General features: G+C 43.3%; 1 protein-coding gene across 1 annotated transcript; it reads left to right on the forward strand.

The window, feature by feature from the left end:
- The first annotated feature begins 12,623 nt into the window (after positions 1–12,623).
- Positions 12,624–15,796, forward strand: LOC144493461 (uncharacterized). Its single transcript, XM_078212401.1, has 2 exons — positions 12,624–12,868; positions 14,082–15,796. Exons 1-2 carry the CDS (start codon positions 12,806–12,808, stop codon positions 14,340–14,342), a joined length of 324 nt encoding a protein of 107 aa, XP_078068527.1. The 5' UTR covers positions 12,624–12,805; the 3' UTR covers positions 14,343–15,796.
- The last annotated feature ends 6,297 nt before the right edge of the window (positions 15,797–22,093 follow it).

Here is a 22,093-nt window from a genome sequence, read left to right on the forward strand (position 1 = left end):
AGAAGTCTCACAACACCAGGTTAAAGTCCAACAGGTTTATTTGGTAGCAAAAGCCACAAGCTTTCGGAGCCTTAAGCTCCTTCAGGTGAGTGGGAATTCTGTTCACTAACAGGGCATATAAAGACACAAACTCAATTTACAGAATAATGGTTGGAATGTGAATACTTACAGCTAATCAAGTCTTAAAGGTACAAACAATGTGAGTGGAGAGAGCATTAAGACAGGTTAAAGAGATGTGTATTGTCTCCAGACAGGACAGCCAGTGAAATTCTGCAAGTCCAGGCAAGCTGTGGGGATTACAGATAGTGTGACATGAACCCAATATCCCTGTTGAGGCCGTCCTCATGTGTGCGGAACTTGGCTATCAGTTTCTGCTCCATGCAGACGCTGCGACAACGGATGAACGAACACCGCTCGACAATCACCAGGCAAGACTGTTCTCTTCCTGTTGGGGAGCACTTCAGCAGTCATGGGCATTCGGCCTCTGATATTCAGGTAAGCGTTCTCCAAGGCGGCCTTCACGACACACAACAGCGCAGAGTCGCTGAGCAGAAACTGATAGCCAAGTTCCGCACACATGAGGATGGCCTCAACCGGGATATTGGGTTCATGTCACACTATTTGTAACCCCCACAGCTTGCCTGGACTTGCAGAATTTCACTGGCTGTCCTGTCTGGAGACAATACACATCTCTTTAACCTGTCTCAATGCTCTCTCCACTCACATTGTTTGTACCTTTAAGACTTGATTAGCTGTAAGTATTCGCATTCCAACCATTATTCTGTACGGCATCTCCACATCTTAACCACTAATGCACAGTGACAGTAATGTCATACCTAAATTACATTGCAGCAAATCAATGTGCCTCCTTCGCCAGCACTTTCCAAACTCGTGATCTCTACCATCTAGAAAGACAAGGGCAGAAGATGAATGGGAATACCACTCCTGGTGATACTGATGGTAATGAGGAGCTGCCAGCAGCCCTTGGCGGGGGGCTTCCACCCTGGGGTTCACACACATTAATACCAATGACTTGGAAGTGGGAAGTGAATGTATTATTGCCAAGTTTGTGGATGACACAAAGTTAGAACAAAGAAAAGTACAGCACAGGAACAGGCCCTTCGGCCCTCCAAGCCTGCACCGACCATGCTGCCCTAACTAAACTAAAGAAAACTTCTGCCCTTACTCTGTCTATATCCCTCTATTCCCTCCCTATTCATGTACCCATTCAGATGCCTCTTAAATGTTGCTAATGTGCCTAGGTGGGATGGCAAGTGGTGAGGATGACACGAAGAGTCTACACAAGGATATGGATAGGTTAAGTGAGTGCACAGAAACTTGGCAGCTGGAATATAGTGCAGGAAAATGTGAAGTTATGCACTTTGGTAGGAAGCTGAATATAATTTAAATGGAGAAAGACTGCAGAAAGCTGCAGCACAGAGAGATTTGGGGATCCTCATACATAAATCACAAATGCTGTGTACATTCCAGGTAATTAAGACAGCAAATGGAATGTTGGCCTATATTTCAAAGAGAATGGAGTATAGAAATAGGGAATTCTTGCTAAAACTATGCAAGGCACTAATATAGAAACTAGAAGCAGGAGTAGGCCATTTGGCCCTTTGAGCCTGCTCCGCCATTCATTTTGATCATGGCTGATCATCAAATTCAATAGCCTGATCCCACATTTCCCCCATATCCCTTGTTCCCTAAGTGCTATATCCAATTTCTTCTTGAAACCACACAATGTTTTGGCCTTAACTACATTCTGTGGTAGTGAATTCCACAAATTTATCACTCTCTGGGTGAAGAAATTTCTCACCACCTCAGTCCTAAAAGGTTTACCCCTTATCCTCAAACTATGACCACCAGTTCTGGACTCCCCCACCATCAGGAACATTCTTTCTGAACCTACCACATCTAATCCTGTTAGAATTTTATAAGGTACCATGAGATCCCCTCTCACTCTTCTAAACTCCAATGAATATAATCCTAACTGACTTAGTCTCTCCTCATATGGCAGACTTCCCATCCCAGGAATCAGCTTGGTAAACCTTCGCTGTACTCCATCAAGAACATCCTTCCTCAGATAAGGACAATGAAACTGCACACAATACTCCGAATGTGGCCTCACCAACACCCTATACAATTGTAGTAAAACATCCCTATTCATGTACTCAAATCCTCTTGCTGTGAAGGCCAACATACCATGTGTCTTCTTTACTGCCTACTGTACCTGTGTGCTTATTTTCAGCGACTGATGCACGAGGACACCAAGGTCTCACTGAATATCCACCTCTCTCAATTTACACTCATTCAAATAATAATCTTCCTATTATTGCTACGAAGTGGATCAGCACATTTTTATCCACATTATACTGCATCTGCCATGCACATGCCCACTCACTCAGCCTGTCCAAATCATATTGAAGCATCTCTGCATCCTCCACACAGCTCACCCTCCCACTCAACTTTGTATCATCTGCAAATTTGGAGATTTTAGCTACCTCTCTGCCACATCTACCAACTGCTTCTATGCTGCCAGGCTACTTGTGTAACCTCAGCCTTAAATGAGATTTGCAGCATCCTCCAATTCAATACTGGGAAAACTGGAGACATTGTCTTCAACGGCCTCTGCCACAAACCCTTGCCACTGATTCCACCTCTCTTTTCACCACCCCCATGGGTAGAACCAGATCATCTGTAATCTTGCCGGCTTGCTGAACTGTGAGGAAATCTTCAACCTCACATACTATCCATAACCAGGGTTGCTTGCTTTAACCCTGCAACACGTGCTTGTCTTTTCCTCTACCTCAGTGCCCTGTGTCCCCCACCCTCCCCACTATTTGAAACTCTTACCAAAATCCTTGTCACCTCCAGATTCTACTGCTCTAATACTCCCTTTTACTAACCTCCCATCCTCCACCCTCAATCAATTTGTTCAAACCTCTGATGTGTCCTGTTTCACCATAAGGTTTGACTGCCCATCACCCTACCCTTGATAATGTAAGGAGCTAACAGAATGTCAGTGTGTCTGTCACATGTTAAATTTTTGTCTCTGTTTAAGAAAGCCTCAATGATTTTGCCTGAATGTAGCTAGCTGCCCTGTTTCTATTCTATCATAGAATATGGGCATTCCTGACTGGGCCAACATTTATTGCCCATCCCTAATTGCCCTTGAAAAGGTTATGGCGAGTCACCTTCTTGAACTGCGACTGTCCATCCAGTGTAGGTACGCCCACATGCTGTCAAGGAGGGAGTTCCAGAATTTTGACCCAGTGATAGTGAAGGAACATCGATACATTTCCAAGTCGAGATGCTCTGGAGCCGAACCAGCTGGTGGTGGTTTTCCAACACATCTACTGTCTTTGCATTTCTAGGTGGTAGAGGCCACAGGTATGGAGGGCTGAAGGAACCTTGGCCAAGTTGCTGCAGGAAATTTTATGGATGATACATCCCACAGCCATTTAAAGTTTTTAAAAGTTTATTTATTAGTGTCACAAGTAGGTTTACATTAACACCACAATGAAGTTACTGTGAAAATCCTCTAGTCGCCTGTTCGGGTACACTTTGGAGAGAATGAATATTTAAGATGGCTGATAGGGTGCCAATGAATAGGCTGCGTTGTGCTGGATGGTGTCGAACTTCTTGCACGTTGTTGGAGTTGCACTCATCCAGGCAAGCGGGGAGTATTCCATCAGACTCCTGACTGGTGCCTTGTAAGTGGTTAATGGGATCTTGTTAATAATATTTGATAGGTCTTACTATGGTTTGATGAATAGCGCTCTCCTCAGTATTCCTTTCTCTGCCTTGCCTCTCCATTCTCCTCAATCTACCCACTTTTCAATCTTCTTCCCCCTTGTATTCAATGATTAGGGAGCAATTAGAATTATACAGTAAAATTGGGGGGGGGGGGGGGGATTGTGGGAGGATGGGGGGTTGCAATACCTTCCTGCTCATAAGTATGTGGAAAGAACAGACAATTAATGAAGATTAGGGTAAATGAGATTATAAGTTTGTCAGACATTTGGGGGTTTTATCATGCTAGCAGTGAAGTAAAGCTATTAGACCACATTTTTTCAGCATTAAAAAAAAACCCCATTGTGTTCACATGAAAATTTATTTATTTCTCATTCATGCCAAATGATTTCTAGAGTTGCTGCCTTCTACAATTTACTTGGCAATGGGGAAAAATACTGAATTAAAATGCCTTAGTAGCTGCAGATTAGGGCATTGCCATCATAAACATTTGAGTTTCTCTAAAATACTGATGTGAAGAATTGATTTGTCGCTCCTGTCGTTCCCTCGTGCGTTATTTCTCTCCAGTTTATTTTTCAAAGGATTTGCCTGTTATTGAGTACAATAGTATCGGCTCAGACTCGAGAGCAGCACTGATGTGGTACTACATTGTCAGAGGTGCTGTCTTTCAGATGAGATGTTAAACTAAGGCTCTGTCTGCCCTCTCAGATGGATATAAAGGATCCCCTGACATTGCAGCGAGTTTGCTAGCGAAGGTGGTCAAGTTAACATTGCAGATTCCTCATAGTCTTTCTGGTTGCGTTTTGGACTGATTTGATTACTGTGAAAAGCACTGGTTAACATTAGCTGTGGAAAGGATCGGGATGGTGGCAACTCTTAAGAATTGAATGGCATTTCCTCCCACACTCCAAAAGATGTGCAAGTTAGGTGGATTTGCCATGCTAAATTGTCCCTTAGCGTTAGGGGGATTAGTGGAATAAATATGTGGGGTTATGAGGATAGGGCCTGGGTGGGATTGTTGTCAGAGCAGGCTCAATGGGCTGAATGGCCTCCTTCTGCACTGTAGAGATTCTATGATTTTGAAGAAGAGCTGTGGTGTTATCCCTGGTGTTTTGGCCAATATTTATTCCTCAATCAACATCACATAAACAATTTATCTGATCATTAACACATTGCTGTTTGTGGGAGTTTCCTGAATGCAAATTGCCAGATTTCCTCCGTTACGACAGTGATGGCATTGCAAAAACGCTTCATTTACTTTAAAGTAAAAAAAGATATAGTAACACTGGAGCCAGTCCAAAGGAGATTCACCAGGTTAATTCCTGGGATGAAAGGGTTGTCCTATCAAGAGAGATTAAACAGTTTGGGTCTGTAATCCTTGGAATTTAGAAGAGTAAGGATGACCTTATTCAAACCTATACAATCCTGAGGGGGCTTGGCAGGGTGAGATGATGAGATGTTTTCACTAGTGGGAGAGTCTCGAACAAGGGGCTACAAGATAAAGGGCCGGTCATTTAAAACTGAGGTGCGTAGAAGTTTCTTCTTGCAGAGGGTGATGAATCTCTGGAATTCTCTGCCCCAAAGGGCAGTGGAGTCTGGATCATCAGAAGTATTTAAAATGGAGGTGGATGAATATTTGATTTGATTTTATTTGATTTGATTTATTATTGTCACATGTATTTACAGTGAAAAGTATTGTTTCTTGTGCGCTATACAGACAAAGCATACCTTTCATAGAGAAGCATACCGTTCATAGAGATAGAGTCCATAGAGTTGATAGAATGAGGAATAGAGGGCTATAGGGAAATGGCAAAACTGCAGGTCAGTGGGACTAGGCAGAAAAATGGTTCGGCACAGCCAAGAAGGGCCAAAAGGCCTGTTTCTGTGCTGTAATGTTCTATGGTTCTATGGTAAAAGGAGTTGAGACTGACATAGGTCAGCCTTGAACGTATCGAATGGCGGGGCAGGTTTGAAGGGCCATCTGCTTCTATTTCTTGTGTTTAAAGCTCTTTGGGACATCTTGTGGTCATGAAAGGCACCATATAAATGCAAATTTTCTTTTTCAATTTTTAATTAGGTTTTCAAAAGTTTCCTTACCAGCATAAGATTCTGAGAGGGACTTTAACAGGGTGGATGCTGAGAGGATGTTTCATCTCATGGGGGAATCTGGAATGAGTGGGCACAGTTTAAAGATAATGGGTCTCCCATTTAAGATAGAATTGAGGAGAAAGTTCTTCTCCTGCAGAGTTGTTAGTCTTTGGAATTCTCTTCCACAGAGAGCTGTGGAGGATGGATATATTCAAGTTTGAGTTAAGACAGATCTTTGATTGACAAAGGAGTCAAGGGTTACAGGTTGTGGAGACGTTGGACTGGAGTGGACACAGTAAGAAATCTCACAACTCCAGGTTAAAGTCCAACAGGTTTATTTGGTATCATGAGCTTTCGGAGTGCTGCTCCTTCATCAGGTGAAGGTTACAGGGGACAGACAAAAAAGTGGGTTAAAGCCACAGTCAGGCCAGCCATGAATTGAGTATGCATCTGAAGATAAAATGTAATAGGATAGGAAATTGGGACAGGCTGAGCGGCTCTTGTGGAGACCCAGTAGGGATGCAACGGGCTGAATGGCGTTCTTCTCTGCTGTAACCATTCTATGATTTTATGGTATCACAGTATTCAATTCCTGTTGCTAATTGGTGTTGGTTCTTTTGCTATACATGTATGATACAGTCAAACCATTGAAAACCAATGTCACCAACAATTCCGAGAAAAGAAAGACTTGCAATTATATGGTGCTTTTCATGACCAGTTTAGAGGTACTTCTTCTTAAGTGCAGCGGTGTAGGAAGTGCAGAAGCCAATGCGTGCACAGCAAACTCTCATAAATAATGATATGATAATCGTTTATTGCCCAGGACACTGGGGATGAGTCCGCTGCTCTTCTTCGAGTGGTGCCATGGGATCCTTTTCACCCACAGGCAGATGGGGCCTCGGTTTAATGTCTCATCCAAACCTTGAATAGTACAGTACTCTCTCTCACTTCCTCAGTATTGCACTGAAGTGTCAGCCTTGATTCTTTTACTCAAGCCCTGAAGTAGGTTTTGAATTCAGAACCTTGTGACTCGCACAATAAAGGGAAGACAGAGACATATAAACTAAAAAAATAAAATCGTATACACACAGTGGCTATAAAGCAGATATATACAATTTCCTTCTCTTACTCTCTTGCATCCTTTCACTAAGGTTAAATAAATGGTTTAAAGTTGGGGTTAGAACTTTATCTGACTGGTGCCAATACTCCTGAGAGATTATTAGGGGGAAAACCTCAGACTTGCAGTTTGGCGTCACATCAACTGTAATGAAAGGCTTGCATTTATATAGCACCTTTCACAACCACTGGATGTCTCAAAGTGGTGTGCAACCAAAGCAGTACTTTTGAAGTCCCACCACTCTAGTAACATAGGAAACATGGCAGGGCAGGCAATGGCCTGGTGGTACTATCACTAGACTATTAATCCAGAGATTCAGCTAATGTTCTGGGGACCTGGGTTCGAATCCCGTCACAGCAGATGGTGGAATTTGAATTCAATAAAAAAAATCAGGAATTAAGAAATTACTGATGACCATGAATCGATTGTCGGAAAAGCCCATCTGGTTCACTAATGTCCTTTAGGGAAGGAAATCTGCCATCCTTACCTGGTCTGGCCAGATCCACAGCAATACGGTTGATTCTTAAATGCCTTCTGAAATGGTCTAGCAAACCACTTAGTTCAGCGCAATTAGGGATGAGTAATAAATGCTGGCCCAGCCAGCGACACCCACATCCCATGAATTAAAAAAAGCCAATCTAAATGCAGCAAACAGCGTTGTGACAATGACCAGATAATCTGTTTATTTTTGTGATGTTGATTCCAAAGATTCACCGCCCTCTGAGTGAAGAAATTCCTCCTCATCTCAGTTATAAATGGCCTACCCTTTATCCTGAGATTATATTCCCTGGTGTTAGACTCATTATGTGGAGATGCCGGCGTTGGACTGGGGTAAACATGGTAAGAAGTCTAACAACACCAGGTTAAAGTCCAACAGGTTTATTTGGTAGCAAAAGCCACTAGCTTTCGGAACAGGCTGTTCCTGCATCAGGTGGGTGGGTTCCGCACACATGAGGACGGCCTCAACTGGGATATTGGGTTCATGTCACACGACCTGTAACCCTCACAACTTGCCTGGATGTGCAAAATCTCACTAGCTGTCCTGTCTGGAGACAATACACATCTCTTTAACCTGTGCTTAATGCTCCCTCCACACACATTGTCTGTATCTTTAAGACTTGATTAGCTGTAAAGACTCACATTCCAATCATTATTCATGTAAATTGAGTTTGTGTCTTTGTGCCCTGTTTGTGATCAGAACTCCCACCCACCTGACGAAGGAACAGCCTGTTCCGAAAGCTCGTGGCTTTTGCTACCAAATAAACCTGTTGGACTTTAACCTGGTGTTGTGAGACTTCTTACTGTGTTAGACTCATTAGTTAGAGGATACATTGTATATACATCCAACTTGTCACACTCAGTAAGAATTTTGTAAATTTCAATGAGGTCCCCTCCCATTCTTTGAAACTCTAGGGAATATTAACTCAATGCCCTCAACCTCTCCTCACAAGACAATCCTGCTATCCCAGGGATTAATCCAGTCAACCTCTATTGCACTCCCTTCATGACAAGTATATCCTTCCTTAGATAAGGTACGAAAACTGGACACAGTGTTCCAAGTGAGGTCTCACCGAGGCACCGAGGCTCTATATCACTGCAGCAAGACATCCTTACTCCTGTACTCAAATCCCCTTGCTTTCCTAGTTGCATCTGCATCTGCATACTAGCTTTAGTGATTCATGAACAAGGACATCCAAGTCCCTTTGGAGCCTGCATTTCCCAACCTCTCACCATTTAAGAAATTCTCTGCCTTCTTGTTTTTTCTATTAAAATGAATAGCTTCACACTTATTCACATTATATTCCATTGGCCATATTCTAGCCCATTCATTAGCCTGTCCAATACTCTAGAAGTCTTCTTGCATCCTCCACACAATTTACAATCCCAATCAGTTTTGTGTCATCAGCAAATTTGGCAATATTAACTATCATTTATATGGATTATGAACAGCTGTGGATCCAGCGCTGATCCTGGTGTCACCCCACCAATAACAGACAGCTTGCCATCCTAAGAATGACCCATTTATTCCTACTCTGTGCTTTCTGTCTGATATCCAATTCTCGATCCACACTTATATGTTTCCCCCAATCCCATGTGTTCTAATTTTATTTACTAACGGGACCTTATCAAAATGTTTCTGAAAATTCAAATTCACTGCATCCACCGGTTCCCCTTTATCTATTCTACAAGTAATAACCTCAGAAACCTCCAAACATTTGTCAAACACGGTTCCCCTTTCATAGATCCATCTTGATGCTACCCCATCTTACCTTGGAAGTGACAGAACTGGTGGTGGATGATCCATTGAATGCAGAGGCTGGTGGGGTGGAAGATAAGGACAAGGGTAATCTGTGATAATTCTGGAAGGGAGAGGAAGGGGTGAGAGGTGGAATCTGTAAAATAGATTGGATATGGTGGAAGACTCTGTCAACTATGCTGTGGGGGCTAGATGGGGGTTGTGAATCCTTGCTTGGGGAAAAGGAATGCATTTCGGAAGTGCTAGTATGGAAGGTTGCAAATATACTTTTCACTGTGTACCAATACATATGACAATAATAAATCAAATCAAACTGGGAGAATGGACTAGAGTTCTTACAAGCAACTAGGGTGTGAGGAGGTATTGTGAAGCCAGCTCAAAGGGACCTTGGGCAGAGCTGAAATGTACATTCTTCTTCAATCTTCCCCCTCTTCCCTTGGCCCTGAAGCCAGTATTTGTAGCAGTCATCAACAAGGTGGATGTGTAAATTCTTCCCTTGGTTGTAAGTATGGATATGCTCACTAGAGGTCGCAATTGCCCCATTTTCATTTTCCGTCTACAGAATCATGTGTTTGATCAGTGATTTTAACACTGAACCAATTTCAATATGTAGGTGGCACAGTGGCTAGCACTGGTGCCTCACAGCTCCAGAGACCCGGGTTCGATTCCCGACTTGGGTCACTGTCTGTGCGGAGTCTGTACCTTCTCCCTGTGCCTGTGTGGGTTTCCTCCGGGTGCTCCGGTTTCCACCCATAGTCCGAAAGCTGTGCTGTTAGGTGCATTGGCCGTGCTAAATTCTGCCTCCGTGTACCCGAACAGGCAGCGGAGTGTGGCGACCAGGGGATTTTCACAGTAACTTCATTGCAGTGTTAATGAAAGCTTACTTGTGACACCAATAAATAAAGTTTAAACTTTATTCTCTTCATTCTGAACCAGACCTGAGTGAAATGAAAAGAAAGCTAGAGTTTAGGTCAAATTGGCTGAACAATTCAAATATTTTTAGATTATTTGGAAACCACTTTTCTCAAACTATGTAACGACCTTCAATGTCACATTGGCTCCCTTGTGAGTGTGTGAGTACTCCCGATGTGAGTATCATTCATAAATCAGCACCTAGGGTTCATTCTTATTGACCTTTCCCACACTCCAGAAAATGTCAACCTATCCCCCCTCCCCCTACCACACCATCTCACTGGGGCAAATTCTTCTCTGTGTCAAAGTTAAATTAATGCAATGCTTCAAAATTGAACATGTTATTCGTGACAGCAATCCGTGGAAAAGCCTCAAGGTTTCTATTGTTTTGTACAACTCGGCAGTACTGTAGTCCCCTACAGATCCATTCGTTAGATAGTGTACATGGCATTAGTGTTCAGGATAACCAATTACCTACTGAGAATCTGCCATTTCCTTCAGAAAATGTCCTGCTCCGAATAACGCAGAGAGTTCATTGGTTCAGTTTGACACTGAAATAAACCTTTTCTGTTGTGTCTGTTTATAAAAGTTTTATATTGGCATGGATGGAAGCTTGGCTAGCTAACAGGAAACAGGGAATTGGCATAAATGGGTCGATCATTCTCTGGTTGGCAAGATATAATGAATGCCGTGCCCCTTGAGCAGTGCTAGGACCTCAGCTTTTTACAATTTATGTCAATGACTTGGATGAAGGGATCTAAGGTATAGTTGCTAAATTTGTTAATGATACAAAGATAGGTAGGAAAGTAAGTTGTGAAGTGGACATAAGGAGGCTGCAAAGAGACATAGATAGGTTAAGTGAGCGGGCAAAGATCTGGCAAATAGTTTGGGAAAAAGTGAAACTTGATTTTGGCAGGAAGAGTAAAAATAAATGAATTATCTAAATGATGAGAGCTGACAGAACTCTGAAATGCAGAGGGATCTGGGTGCTTTAGGACATGAATCACAAAAGATTAGTGTGCAGGTACAGCGAGTAATTAGGAAAGCTCATAGAACTTTATCATTTATTGCGAGGGAAATTGAATACAAATTGTGTACAGTATTGGTCTCCTTTCGCAAGGAATGATGCAAATATGTTTGAAGCAGTTTAGAAAAGGTTTACTAGACTAATACCAGAAATGGGTGGGTTGTCTTATAAGAAAAGGTGGCGGTGGAAGCAGAGCTTTTCAATATCTTGAAGACAGAGGTGGATAGATTCTTGATAAGCAACGGGGTGAAAGGTTATGGGGGTTAGGTTGGAATGTGGAGTTAAGGGAGGGAATGTGGGGTTGGGGTTACAATCAGATCAGTCATGATCTTATTGAATGACAGAACAGGCTTCTTGGCCTTTTGACTAACGGATCAGATCAGGTCCAAGACGGGGTTCAGCTTGGATCTTGTTTGTCTTTCTTGTGGGGGCTATGAATTGGATTCAGTTGGAATTTGGTTTTTGGAGCAAGCAAGGAGATACTTGCTCAGTCTGCACTTTGGCTTTGTAACTTTAAGAATGGAGCCATTTTTATTTTAAGAAGAGTGGGATCCAGGGGCTGAGTGGCTTCCATTTGCTCCTTATTGGGGTGTTCAGTCCAGTGTGTGGGGCTGGGGCTGCAGCATTAGATATTCACCTGAAGAGCGTTCTTTTATTTCCCCAGTAGTGTGACTGGAAGAGGGGGCGTAATTGAAATGCAGGCAGAGAGGGGCCAGCCCAGCTTGACCTCTTCCCATTCCCGCCTCAAACACTGAGCTGGGAATTGGTCAGGGCGGTGCAGGGGGAAGGGGAACATTGGGACTCGGGTTCAATTCCAGCCTCGGACCACTGTCTGTGCAGAGTCTGCACATTCTCCCCGTGTCTGCATGGGTTTCCTTCTGATGCTCCGGTTTCCTCCCATAATCTGAAAGACATGCTGGTTAGGTGCACTGGCCACGCTAAATTCTACCTCAGTGTACCCGAACAGGTGCCAGAGTGTGGCAACTAGGGACTTTCACAGTAACTTCATTGCAGTGTTAATGTAGGCCTACTTGTGACACTAATAAATAAACTTGAACTTTAAACATTGGGGAGAAGTTGGTGATTTTGGAATGTGTTTAGGAATGAATGGTCAGTCGGTTGGCTGTTGTGGTTTCATTAAACATTATACATCTCATGTGCTGAGGAACATAATGTACGATAAATGTAAAACACCACAATCTGAAGCTGGGATTCTTTTCCACCGACAGCTGTGAAGAAGTTTTATTTTTATTTTTTTCTCTGGGGAGGTTTTGAGATAAAAGGAAATGGATGGTCAGTACACATTTCTTCATTGCCTTCTCTCACACCCCCTGTGCTGCTGTTGGCCAGTGGCTGTTTGTCTGTCTAGGAGGGAGGGAGACACCAGAGGAAAATTCAGCCTGATCCAATCTCACGTCATGGGCTCTCCTCATATAAAAGCCGGTTCGCATCTCAATCCCGCCGACACTCGGTAGGGACGGCAGTCAGATCCACACCTCACGGACAGCAAACAACACACACACACAAATAACAGCAGAAAGGCAAAGTTGGAGAGAAAAATAATTTACCGAGAAGGAGGGGAGAGAAGAAAAAACAACAAAGGAAACTCCAAAACGGAACACACTCTCTTCCAAAGGCAGGCGAGATGACTAAAATGTGGATGCTATGCTTCGGGGTTGTTGCACTCGCCGCCTTAATACAAATCCAGGTATGTACAAAGCTTCATGCTATCCGTGCGTGGCTGTTTAGTGTCGCTTGCTTGGATGTTTCGGTAAGTTAATGACTTCTTTGCTCTGGTAGAGGTTTTGAATGTGGAACACAAAGCCCTGATTCTAAAGGATGCTGACGTTTTGTCCACATTTCAGATCTTAGAAGGAGCAATATGCTGGCGCTGAAATTGTGAGATTGAATTACCTGTTAAATAATGGAAGGGGCGAGGATGGTATATTTGGAGCGGAGTTGATTCTTTGCAATCCACTCACTTAAATTATTTCAGAAGATGGGATATAGAAAGCTCCTGGTTGAGGGCTCCTTTTTGCACCTGGTTTTGGGGGGAGGGAGAATGGGATGAATGGGAGCTATTTATTCCCTTTCACTCAGTGTGTAACTCCGGATCGCTCTCCGCTTCCCGAGTCCTGGGCGGGAGATGTTGGGGAGTTGTGGATCGGACAGTCTCTCTAAACGGGGCATTTACCCTCAGGAGGGTAAGGGGGTTCCCTCTGGAAACACTGTCTCTCTTGTGTCATTCTCTCCTGCTCTCGACCCCAGATCTGCCCAGTTGCACATTTCCCGGTAGATCCGGATTTGGAACAAAAAGCGGTCGCTCACGGCTCTCACTCGATTTTAAGTCCGTGGAACTAAAGATTGGGAAAGATTTACACAGATCACCGCCCATTTTACACGACCACACAACAATGCACTTATCCGAATACCTACTTCTTTCCGTTCCTCTGTGCGCTGAGATATTGATATCTAGATATTCATCCCTCTACTGTGATATATCGATATGTTTTTGATTTTCACCCCTCTGCAATGTTAGATATCGATATATTGATGTCCATCCCTTTACAATGAAAAATCTATATATTAATTTTCACTCCTTTACAATGATATATCGAAATATTATTGATTTTCACCTCTACTATGTTATATCTCGATATATTGGTTTTCACTCCTTTACAATGATATATTAGGTTTGGGAGTTTAGTTTTTCTCACCAAGTAGACCCTGGGTAAATATTTGAGTGCAGAAGGCGCTTCACTCTGGAAGCAGATTGGCGACAGGAACTGGGCAGAAAGTCCTGGGTGCTGAGCATGTATGAGAAGTGGGCAGCTGTATGTTCTGCGCTTGGGGAGGGAGGCTGAGCTGGATTCTGGACCCTGTTTGACGGGCTGTGTGTGTTCACCTCTCTCCCATTTCAGGTGGCAGGCAATTCGACATCCACGGCGCAGTCCGCCACCACCAGCAGCGGCGGCAGCGTGGGCACCCGCAGTAGCAGCAGCAGCGATTCCTCCATGAGTGGCAATAGCAGCAGCACTAGCGAACCCCCCACCTTAGGAGCCGGCGTCAACTCCAGCCAAAGCACCACGGTGAACAGCACAAGCGTCAGCCTGCACTCCCCCGGCGGCATCTTCCTCCTCCCCTTCACCATCACTACCTCCATCCTGTATCTGTCCTGCTAGAGAAGGCGCCGCCGACAAGAGAGAGCCAGCACTCCATTCAGACATCTCCCGCGCCGTGGGACTCATGAAAGGCAGGCAGCAAGGCAACTTCATTCTCCAAGAGATTTTTTTTTATTGTGTGTGTTCTTCCTCTCGTTCTCTGAAGACCAAATCATCAACAGTGAAGATTTTAAACCAAAATGATCTCACTTCTCCCTGAAGTCGGACTGAAATGAGTTTGATGGGACTTTAATTTCTCTCTGTCTCTTCCTCTGTCTCTCTGTGTCTGTCTGTCTCTCTCTCTCTCTCTGCATATTGGACTGCGCCTCCCTTGATTGTTGCCATGGTTGACAGGAGAATTCAGCTCAGAACCTTTCTACTGACGCTTTGCGCGTCTCCCTAATGTGTAAATAAATAAATGGGAGAACCGACGATTGTTTTTCTTCTCTCTGTTGAAACGAGGCCAGAGATCCTACAAAAATACAACATAAAAAAAAGTCCTTAAATTTACTCTGCCAGAAGCCAATCCCCCCTTAATGAAGAAGGGGGCACTCAGAAAACCAACCGGGAACCCGGAAAGCAATACAGACGGAGAATGTTTCGAGTTGAAGCGAGGAGCAACTTTCCTCACCGAAGATGGGATTTCCCCAACACACATCCACCCAGTGTCTTCATTTAGAAACTGCCGGAGGAGATGAAATAAAACAACAGGCTGGTTTGTTTTTTAAATACCTCGAAGGGAAAGTCGCTAAAACAAGTTTGAGTATCTAGTAATAACGGATTGGATATTTATTGGCACCTTTTCTCAAACTACCCCTTCGCAACATCCACTGAGCATTCAGATTTAGCATTAAAAAAAAACTTCAAAAAGCAAAATAGTCGATTTGAAATTCAAACCGGGTTGGGAGGGCGGGGACACAGTCACACACCTTCTTTGTAAATGTTACCTTGTGAGGGTATTTAAGTCGGAAGGCGAAGTGTGGACCCCTTTCCAATATCTTTTCTAAATGAGAGGTTGATGTGGTGGGCTAAGGGTCTGGGGTTCTCCGCAATGGCAGTAACATGGGGGTTGGCACCGATTTAGTGAGGGGTCCGAGTAAACTTCTGGGATTTTTTTTTAACGGAGGACTTCGTTTCCTATCGGATTCATTTCTTTTTTAGCTACATTTAATCGCATTTGGCAAACATGATTTCTGATTACATTTTAGACTAACGTTTCTTCCTGCTGCGACCATGAAACCAATTTCCCGATGCAATGGTTCATGGATTTTTTTTTGTACCGCTTTATGGGAATTAATTGCGGTTATTGTTGATTTAAAGGCAAATATTGTTTCCCCGGGGGGGATTTTAATGTATTTCTGCTGTAAATAAAGGTTACCTGGCAAATCATTTAAATGGATTCGAAAATTTAAGCCCTGCTTCAAGCTACTGTGAAAAATTAAAAGATCTTTGATCTGTTTCAATAAACTGATTGTAAAACAAGACTGTGTGTATGTGTGTGTATGTGGGAGAGAGAGATCATGCTGGGAGCCGTACAGATGTCCCAGAGGATGGGTTCTTCCAACTTTTCTTTCCAAAGTTCATTTTAAAGTTAAAGTTTATTTATTAGTGTCACAAGTAGGCTTACATTAACACTGCAATAAAGTTACTGTGAAAATCTCCTAGTCGCCACATTCCGGCGCCTGTTCAGGTACATAGAGGAAGAATTTAGCATGGCCAATGCACCTAACCAACACATCTTTGGAAGGAAACCGGAACACCCGGAGGAAACCCACGCGGACATGGGGAGAATGTGCAAACTCCACACAGACAGTGACCCAAACCTGGAATTGAATCCAGGTCCCTGGCGCTGTGAGGCAGCAATGCTAACCACCATGCCACCCCATTTTATCCCCATTCTGAGGCAAAAATCTCTGGTCACTAATTGCGATTCAGTTATGCAGCAACCTGGGGCTATTGTCAGATTTTAGGTTTTATTGTGTTACCTGACTCTCCAAATACAAAAGGCCCCAGGAGTAAGGAACACAAAGACAGGCTTGTGTTTATAAAGCGTCTTTCATTACCTTGTAATCAGGTTTGTAAAGTCCAACAGGTTTGTTTGGTAGCACGAGCTTTCGGAGCGCTGTCCCTTCATCAGGTGAGTGAATGAAGGCGCAACAGTCTGAAAGCTCGTGCCACCAAATAAACCTGTTGGACTTTAACCTGGTGTTGTGAGACGGCTTACTGTGCCTACCCCAGTCCAACGCCAGCAACTCCACATCATTTCATGACCTCAATTCTTCCCTGAGTGCTTTACAACCAATTAAGCACTCTTCAAGTGAATTCACTGTTGTAATGTTTTAAAGTTTATTTATTAAAGTAAAAGTAAAGTACATTTATTTGTCACAAGTAAGGCTTATATTAACACTGCAGTTATGTTACTGTGAAATTCCCTTAGTCGCCACACTCTGGTGCCTGTTCAGGTCAATGCACCTAACCAGCATGTCTTTCAGATAGTGGGGGGAAACAGGAGCACCCGGAGGAAACACAAGCAGACACTGGGAGAATGTGCAAACTCCACACAGAGAGTGACCCAAGCCGGGAATCGAACCCGGGTCCCTGTGAGGCTGCAGTGCTAATCACTGTGCCTACTTCTATTACTGTCACAATTGGGCTTACACTAACACTGCAATTAAGTTACTGTGAAAATAATGTTAAAAACAGATTCAACCAATGCACACCCAGCAAGGTCTCCACAACTGTGTTCATTATCAGGTATTTTGCTTTAGTGATGCAGGTTGAAGGATACATGTTGTCCAGGACACTGCAAAGAATCTTCTTGCTCTTCTCCGTGTAGTGCCCTGAGATCTTTGAACTCCATCTGGGAAGAGAGACTGTGCCTCAATTTAACCTCATTGAAAGACAGCGGCTGAAATTCTCTGGCCGTTCACGCCGGCAGGATTCTCCGGTCCAGAGAATCCCACCACTGGCAAATCACGTGCCATCCTCCGCTGGCGGGAAACACACGGCTGGGAGGCCAGAGAATCTCGCCCAGTATCTCCAACAGAGATAATCCCATTGTATGGCCCACAAGCATGGGAACTGATCACAACATTGTGAAGGCATTTGTGAAGAGTTCCTTGTGTTATTTATAGTGAAATCATACGAGAACTCAAATAAAATCTTCATATTTACACTATTGTTCCACATTGCCATTACAGCAATTCTCTCCTAAGCTTTCATTAAATCTTCTTTCTGCCTTGGTCTCTTCTTTTGTCCTCTTTCCAACTTCCACCTCTTCCCATGCTTCTTTGCCTTTCCCAAGAAAATCTGTCACTGTTCTTCTGTTAGGCTTCTGCTGATGTAGTTTTCTAAACCAGTCTTGGATGATTCTTCCTCCCTCACCATTGAGAAGTTGTGTTCGATGATTGACACCTCTCCCTAACGTGTACTGTGGAAGGAATCGCAAACATGATTGTCTCTGGGATAGAGTATTTGAACCAATCCTTTCTGTCCTGCTTTAATCAGCCATGGGCAGACATAATGGCATAGAGTTCACTTGACAATAAAAATCTTTAATTCTTTCCACAGTAACATTCCCAGAATCCCTTTTATGTTTATAAAAGTGAGAGAACATGCATTTTTTTGATATTTAATAATACAATTTTATATTAACTGTAGAAAATAGTTATGTTTTCCTTAGGAAATGTGAATTATGTACCAAACCTCTCCACCTAAGCTCACCAACAGGCACTTTCATAGAATAGAATCCCTACAGCGCAGAAGGAAGCCATTTGGTCCATCTCGCCTGCACTGACAGCAATTCCATCCAGGCCCTATCCCTGTAACCTCGTGTATTCACCCTGCTAATCCCCCGACACTAAGGGGCAATTTAGCATGGCCAATCAACCTAACCTGCACATCTTTGGAGTGTGGGAGGAAACCCACACAGACACAAGGAGAATGTGCACACAGGCAGTAACCCGAGTACACACACGTACACACAAAGACAGTAACCTGAGGCCGGAACTGAACCCAGGCCCCTGGTGCTGTGAGGCAGCAGTGCTAACCACTGTGCCGCCCCAAGAACTCCACCTGAGAGAATAGACTGTGCCTCAATTTAACCTCACTGTAAAGCTTCATTTTCAAGTGCATCTATCAGCACGTTGCATCTGATCAAAATAATGAGGGTTGCACAAATTGCTGGCGGAGATCTCGATAATTCACAACATCAAGAAAATAACTGTTGACGTTCTATCACAGTGACTGTGAACATTACAACGTTTGTGTCATTTTCCCTTTCCCATCTAAGTCAGCGGTCAAACTTGGCGGAAAGCAAAGTGTGGATGAGGGGCGGGCCGGGGGTTGGGTACAAGTTTTAAACTACGGGCCAAGTAACCCCTTCTAGAGAAAGTTTTGCACAATGTTCCTGACGTGTCACACTCTCTTTACATTAAAGGGACTCTGCAGTAAGTTTATGAAGCACTCAGTAAATCCAGTGGGCTTGTAAGGCCGAGATAATTTGGGTACAAATCAAACATATTCCCGTACAGAGGGAAGCTGGGGCTTCTAAAGTTAGAGCCTCCTGGATGACAGTGTAAATAGGGGTTAACATAAAGCAGAATAGTGTCAGGTGCGGAATACAGCAGAATACAAAGAGGGCAAGAGGAATTTGATAAAGGATATAAAAAAAGCGTAGCATAAGTGTGTGAAAAAATTAAGAGTTAACATATAAAGGAAATTGAAAAATCTTTTATAAACATGTAAAAAATAAAAGGAGAATTAAAAGAATGGTGAGGCCAATTAAGGGCAAACCTTGTGGAGGCAGAGGGCATGATTCTTGTATTGAATAAATACTTTCCACCTGTCTTTTTAAAAGAAGAGGATGGTTAACGTTACAGTGGAAATGGGGGGATGTGGTGGGTGAGAGCAGCAGAGAGATTTTGGATACAATAAACATTGGCAGAAAGGAGGAGCTAAATATGTTGGCAACACATGCTTTCAAGGCTATAAGGTACGGTGGCATAGTGGTTAGCACTGCTGCCTCACAGTGCCAGGGACCCAGGTTCAATTCCCAGGTTGGATCACTGTGTGGAGTTTGCATATTCTCCCTGTGTCTGTGTGTTTGCTTTGGTTTCCACCCACAGTCCAAAATGTGCAAGCTAGGTTGATTGGCCATGCTCAATTGTCCCTTAATGCTAAGGAGAATTGTTGTCGGTGCAGGCTTGAATGGTCTCTTTTTGTGCACTATTGGGATTCTATGATTCTAAGGCTGCTGTGGGAAGCTGGTGTGGCAATAGAAGAATCTCTGACCACAATATTTCAATCATTCTTCACACAATCAGAATTGTTACAGTGCAGAGGGCGCCTATTCAGCCCATCCTGTCTGCAACTGGCTCTCCAACTGAGCAATTCACCGAGTGCCATTCCCCCATCTTCTCCCTGCAAGTTCTTCCTTTTTAGATAACAGTATAATTCCTATTTGAATGCCCTTTGTTGAACCTGCCTCTGCCACAAGCCTTGGCAGTGCACTCCAGACAAGTTGAACGCATTGAATATGGGAGTGATGCCCGAGGACTTACGGATTGCAGTTGTTACATTTGGTAACACCAGTGATGGGGGAAACTTTGAGAGAAGCTTATATAGGTAAGTGCAAAATTGAGAAGAATGGGTTAAGAAGACAAATTCTGTCTTACCCAACTTATTAGGTCACTTGATGAAATTTTTTAAAAAATTCATTGCCTGCTGGCATTTGTTGCTCATCCCTTGAATGGAATGACAGAGATAATCACATTGCTATGGGTCTAGACTTACATGTAAGGACAGTAATGAAGCAGATACATTTTATGACAGTGGTTTCATAGTCATCAATTGACTTTTTAATTTTAGATTTATATTGAATTCAAATTCCGTCTACTGTGGTCAGATCCGAACTCATGCCCCCAGAACCCTGGATTACTAGTTTAGTGACAACACCACTATGCCACCACCTCCCCTAATAGAGGTTTGACACAGCTGTTGCAGTAAATGTTGTATGTACGGACTACCATATAATAAATGACCTGGACTTGGGTATAGGAAGTACAATTTCAAAGTTTGCGTATGATACAAAATTTGACATCACAGCAAAGAGTGAGGAAGATAATAGCAGGGGAACTTAGACTGGTAAAATAGTCAAATGTAATTCAATGTGGATGTGTGAAGAAACAAAATGGAGAAAAAATTTCATATAAATGGTCCAATTTTGGGGAGGGTGCGAGAGCACAGGGACCAAGGGAAGCACTTCCACAAATCCTTGAAGCTGGCAGGGCAAATTGAGAAGGCAGTTGCGGGATTTTTGACTTTATAAAAAGGGGCATTAAATGCAAAAGGCAAGAAAATCATGCTGAACTTTTACAGATTACTAATTAGGCCTCAGCTGAAATTTTGTGTCCAATTCTGGATAACACACTTTAGTAAAGATGTGAAGGCATTAGAGTGGGTGCAGAAAAAAAATCACGAGAATGGCTCCAGGGATGAGGAACTTCAGTTACATGTACATATTGGAGAAAGGATGCCAAGTCCTTGAAGACTCTGAAGACATCACAAGTTTATAAGGATGGTATTTGGGATGAGGGAAGATTGGAGAAGCTGGACTCTTCCCCTTAGAAACATAGAAACATAGGAACTAGAAGCAGCAGTAGGCCATTCGGCCCTTTGAGTCTGCTCCGCCATTCATTTTGATCATGACTGATCATCAAAATCTATATCCTAATCCCGCCTTCCCCCATATCCTTTGATCCCTTTAGCCCCAAGAGCTATATCTAATATAGAGCAGAGAAGGAGAATTGATAAAATGATTCAGAGTTATGTGGAGCTTTGACAGCGCAAATAAGGAGAAACTGTTCCATTTGGCAAGTAGGTTGATAACTGGAGATTGTAGATCTAAAATGATTAAGAAAGGAATTTGAAGGGAAATGGGAAATGGTTTTACACAGAGAGGTTTTCGAAATCAGAAATACATTACTTGAAAGGGTAGTGGCCCTATATTCCATTGGAAATTTCAATAGGCAATTGGATATTTATTTGAAGAAAAGTAATTTGCAGGGTTATGGGAGAGCCTGGAATGTGGGAACCCCAGCAAAACTGAAGTCAATGGGAATCAGTTGCAAACTCACCACAGGTTGGAGTGATATCTGGCACAAAGGAAGATGGTTCTGGTTATTGGAAGCCAATCATCTCAGCTCAAGGACATCACAGCACAACTTCTTCAGGGGAGTTTCCTTGGTCCAACCATCATCAGCTGCTTCATTAATGACCTTCCGTCCATTATAAGGTCAGGTTCGCTGACGACTGCACAATGTTCAGCACTATTCGCGACTCCTCAGATACTGAAGCAGCAAGACCTGAACAATATTCAGTCTTGAGCTAACAAGTGGCAAGTAATGTTCATGCCACACAAGTGCCAGGCAATGACCATCTCCAAAATGAGGGAACTCAACCACCTCCTTTTGACATCCAATGGCATTACCACTGCTGAATTCCCCACTATCAACATCCTGGGGGGTTACCATTGGCCAGAAACTGAACAGGACCAGCCATGTAAATACTGTGGCTATAAGAGCAGCTCAAATGCTAGGAATTCTATGGTAAGTAATTCACTTCCTACTTCCCAAAGCCTGTCTACCATCTGCAAGGCACAAGTCAGGAGTGTGATGGAACACTCTCTACTTGCCTGGATGAGTGCAGCACCAACAATACTCAGGATCATTGAAGGTGGCAGAACAGGCAGAGAAAACAGTTAATAAAGCATA

Source organism: Mustelus asterias, chromosome 5, assembly GCF_964213995.1.
Source record: "Mustelus asterias chromosome 5, sMusAst1.hap1.1, whole genome shotgun sequence".
Taxonomy (NCBI): domain Eukaryota; kingdom Metazoa; phylum Chordata; class Chondrichthyes; order Carcharhiniformes; family Triakidae; genus Mustelus; species Mustelus asterias.

What these genes read in the sequence shown, in the direction of transcription:
- LOC144493461 (XM_078212401.1), top strand. Translation starts at nt 12,806, where the DNA reads ATGACTAAAATGTGGATGCTATGCTTCGGGGTTGTTGCACTCGCCGCC. An exon ending in CCGCCTTAATACAAATCCAG is followed by an intron (nt 12,869 to 14,081) that starts GTATGTACAAAG and finishes CTCCCATTTCAG; the next exon opens with GTGGCAGGCAATTCGACATC.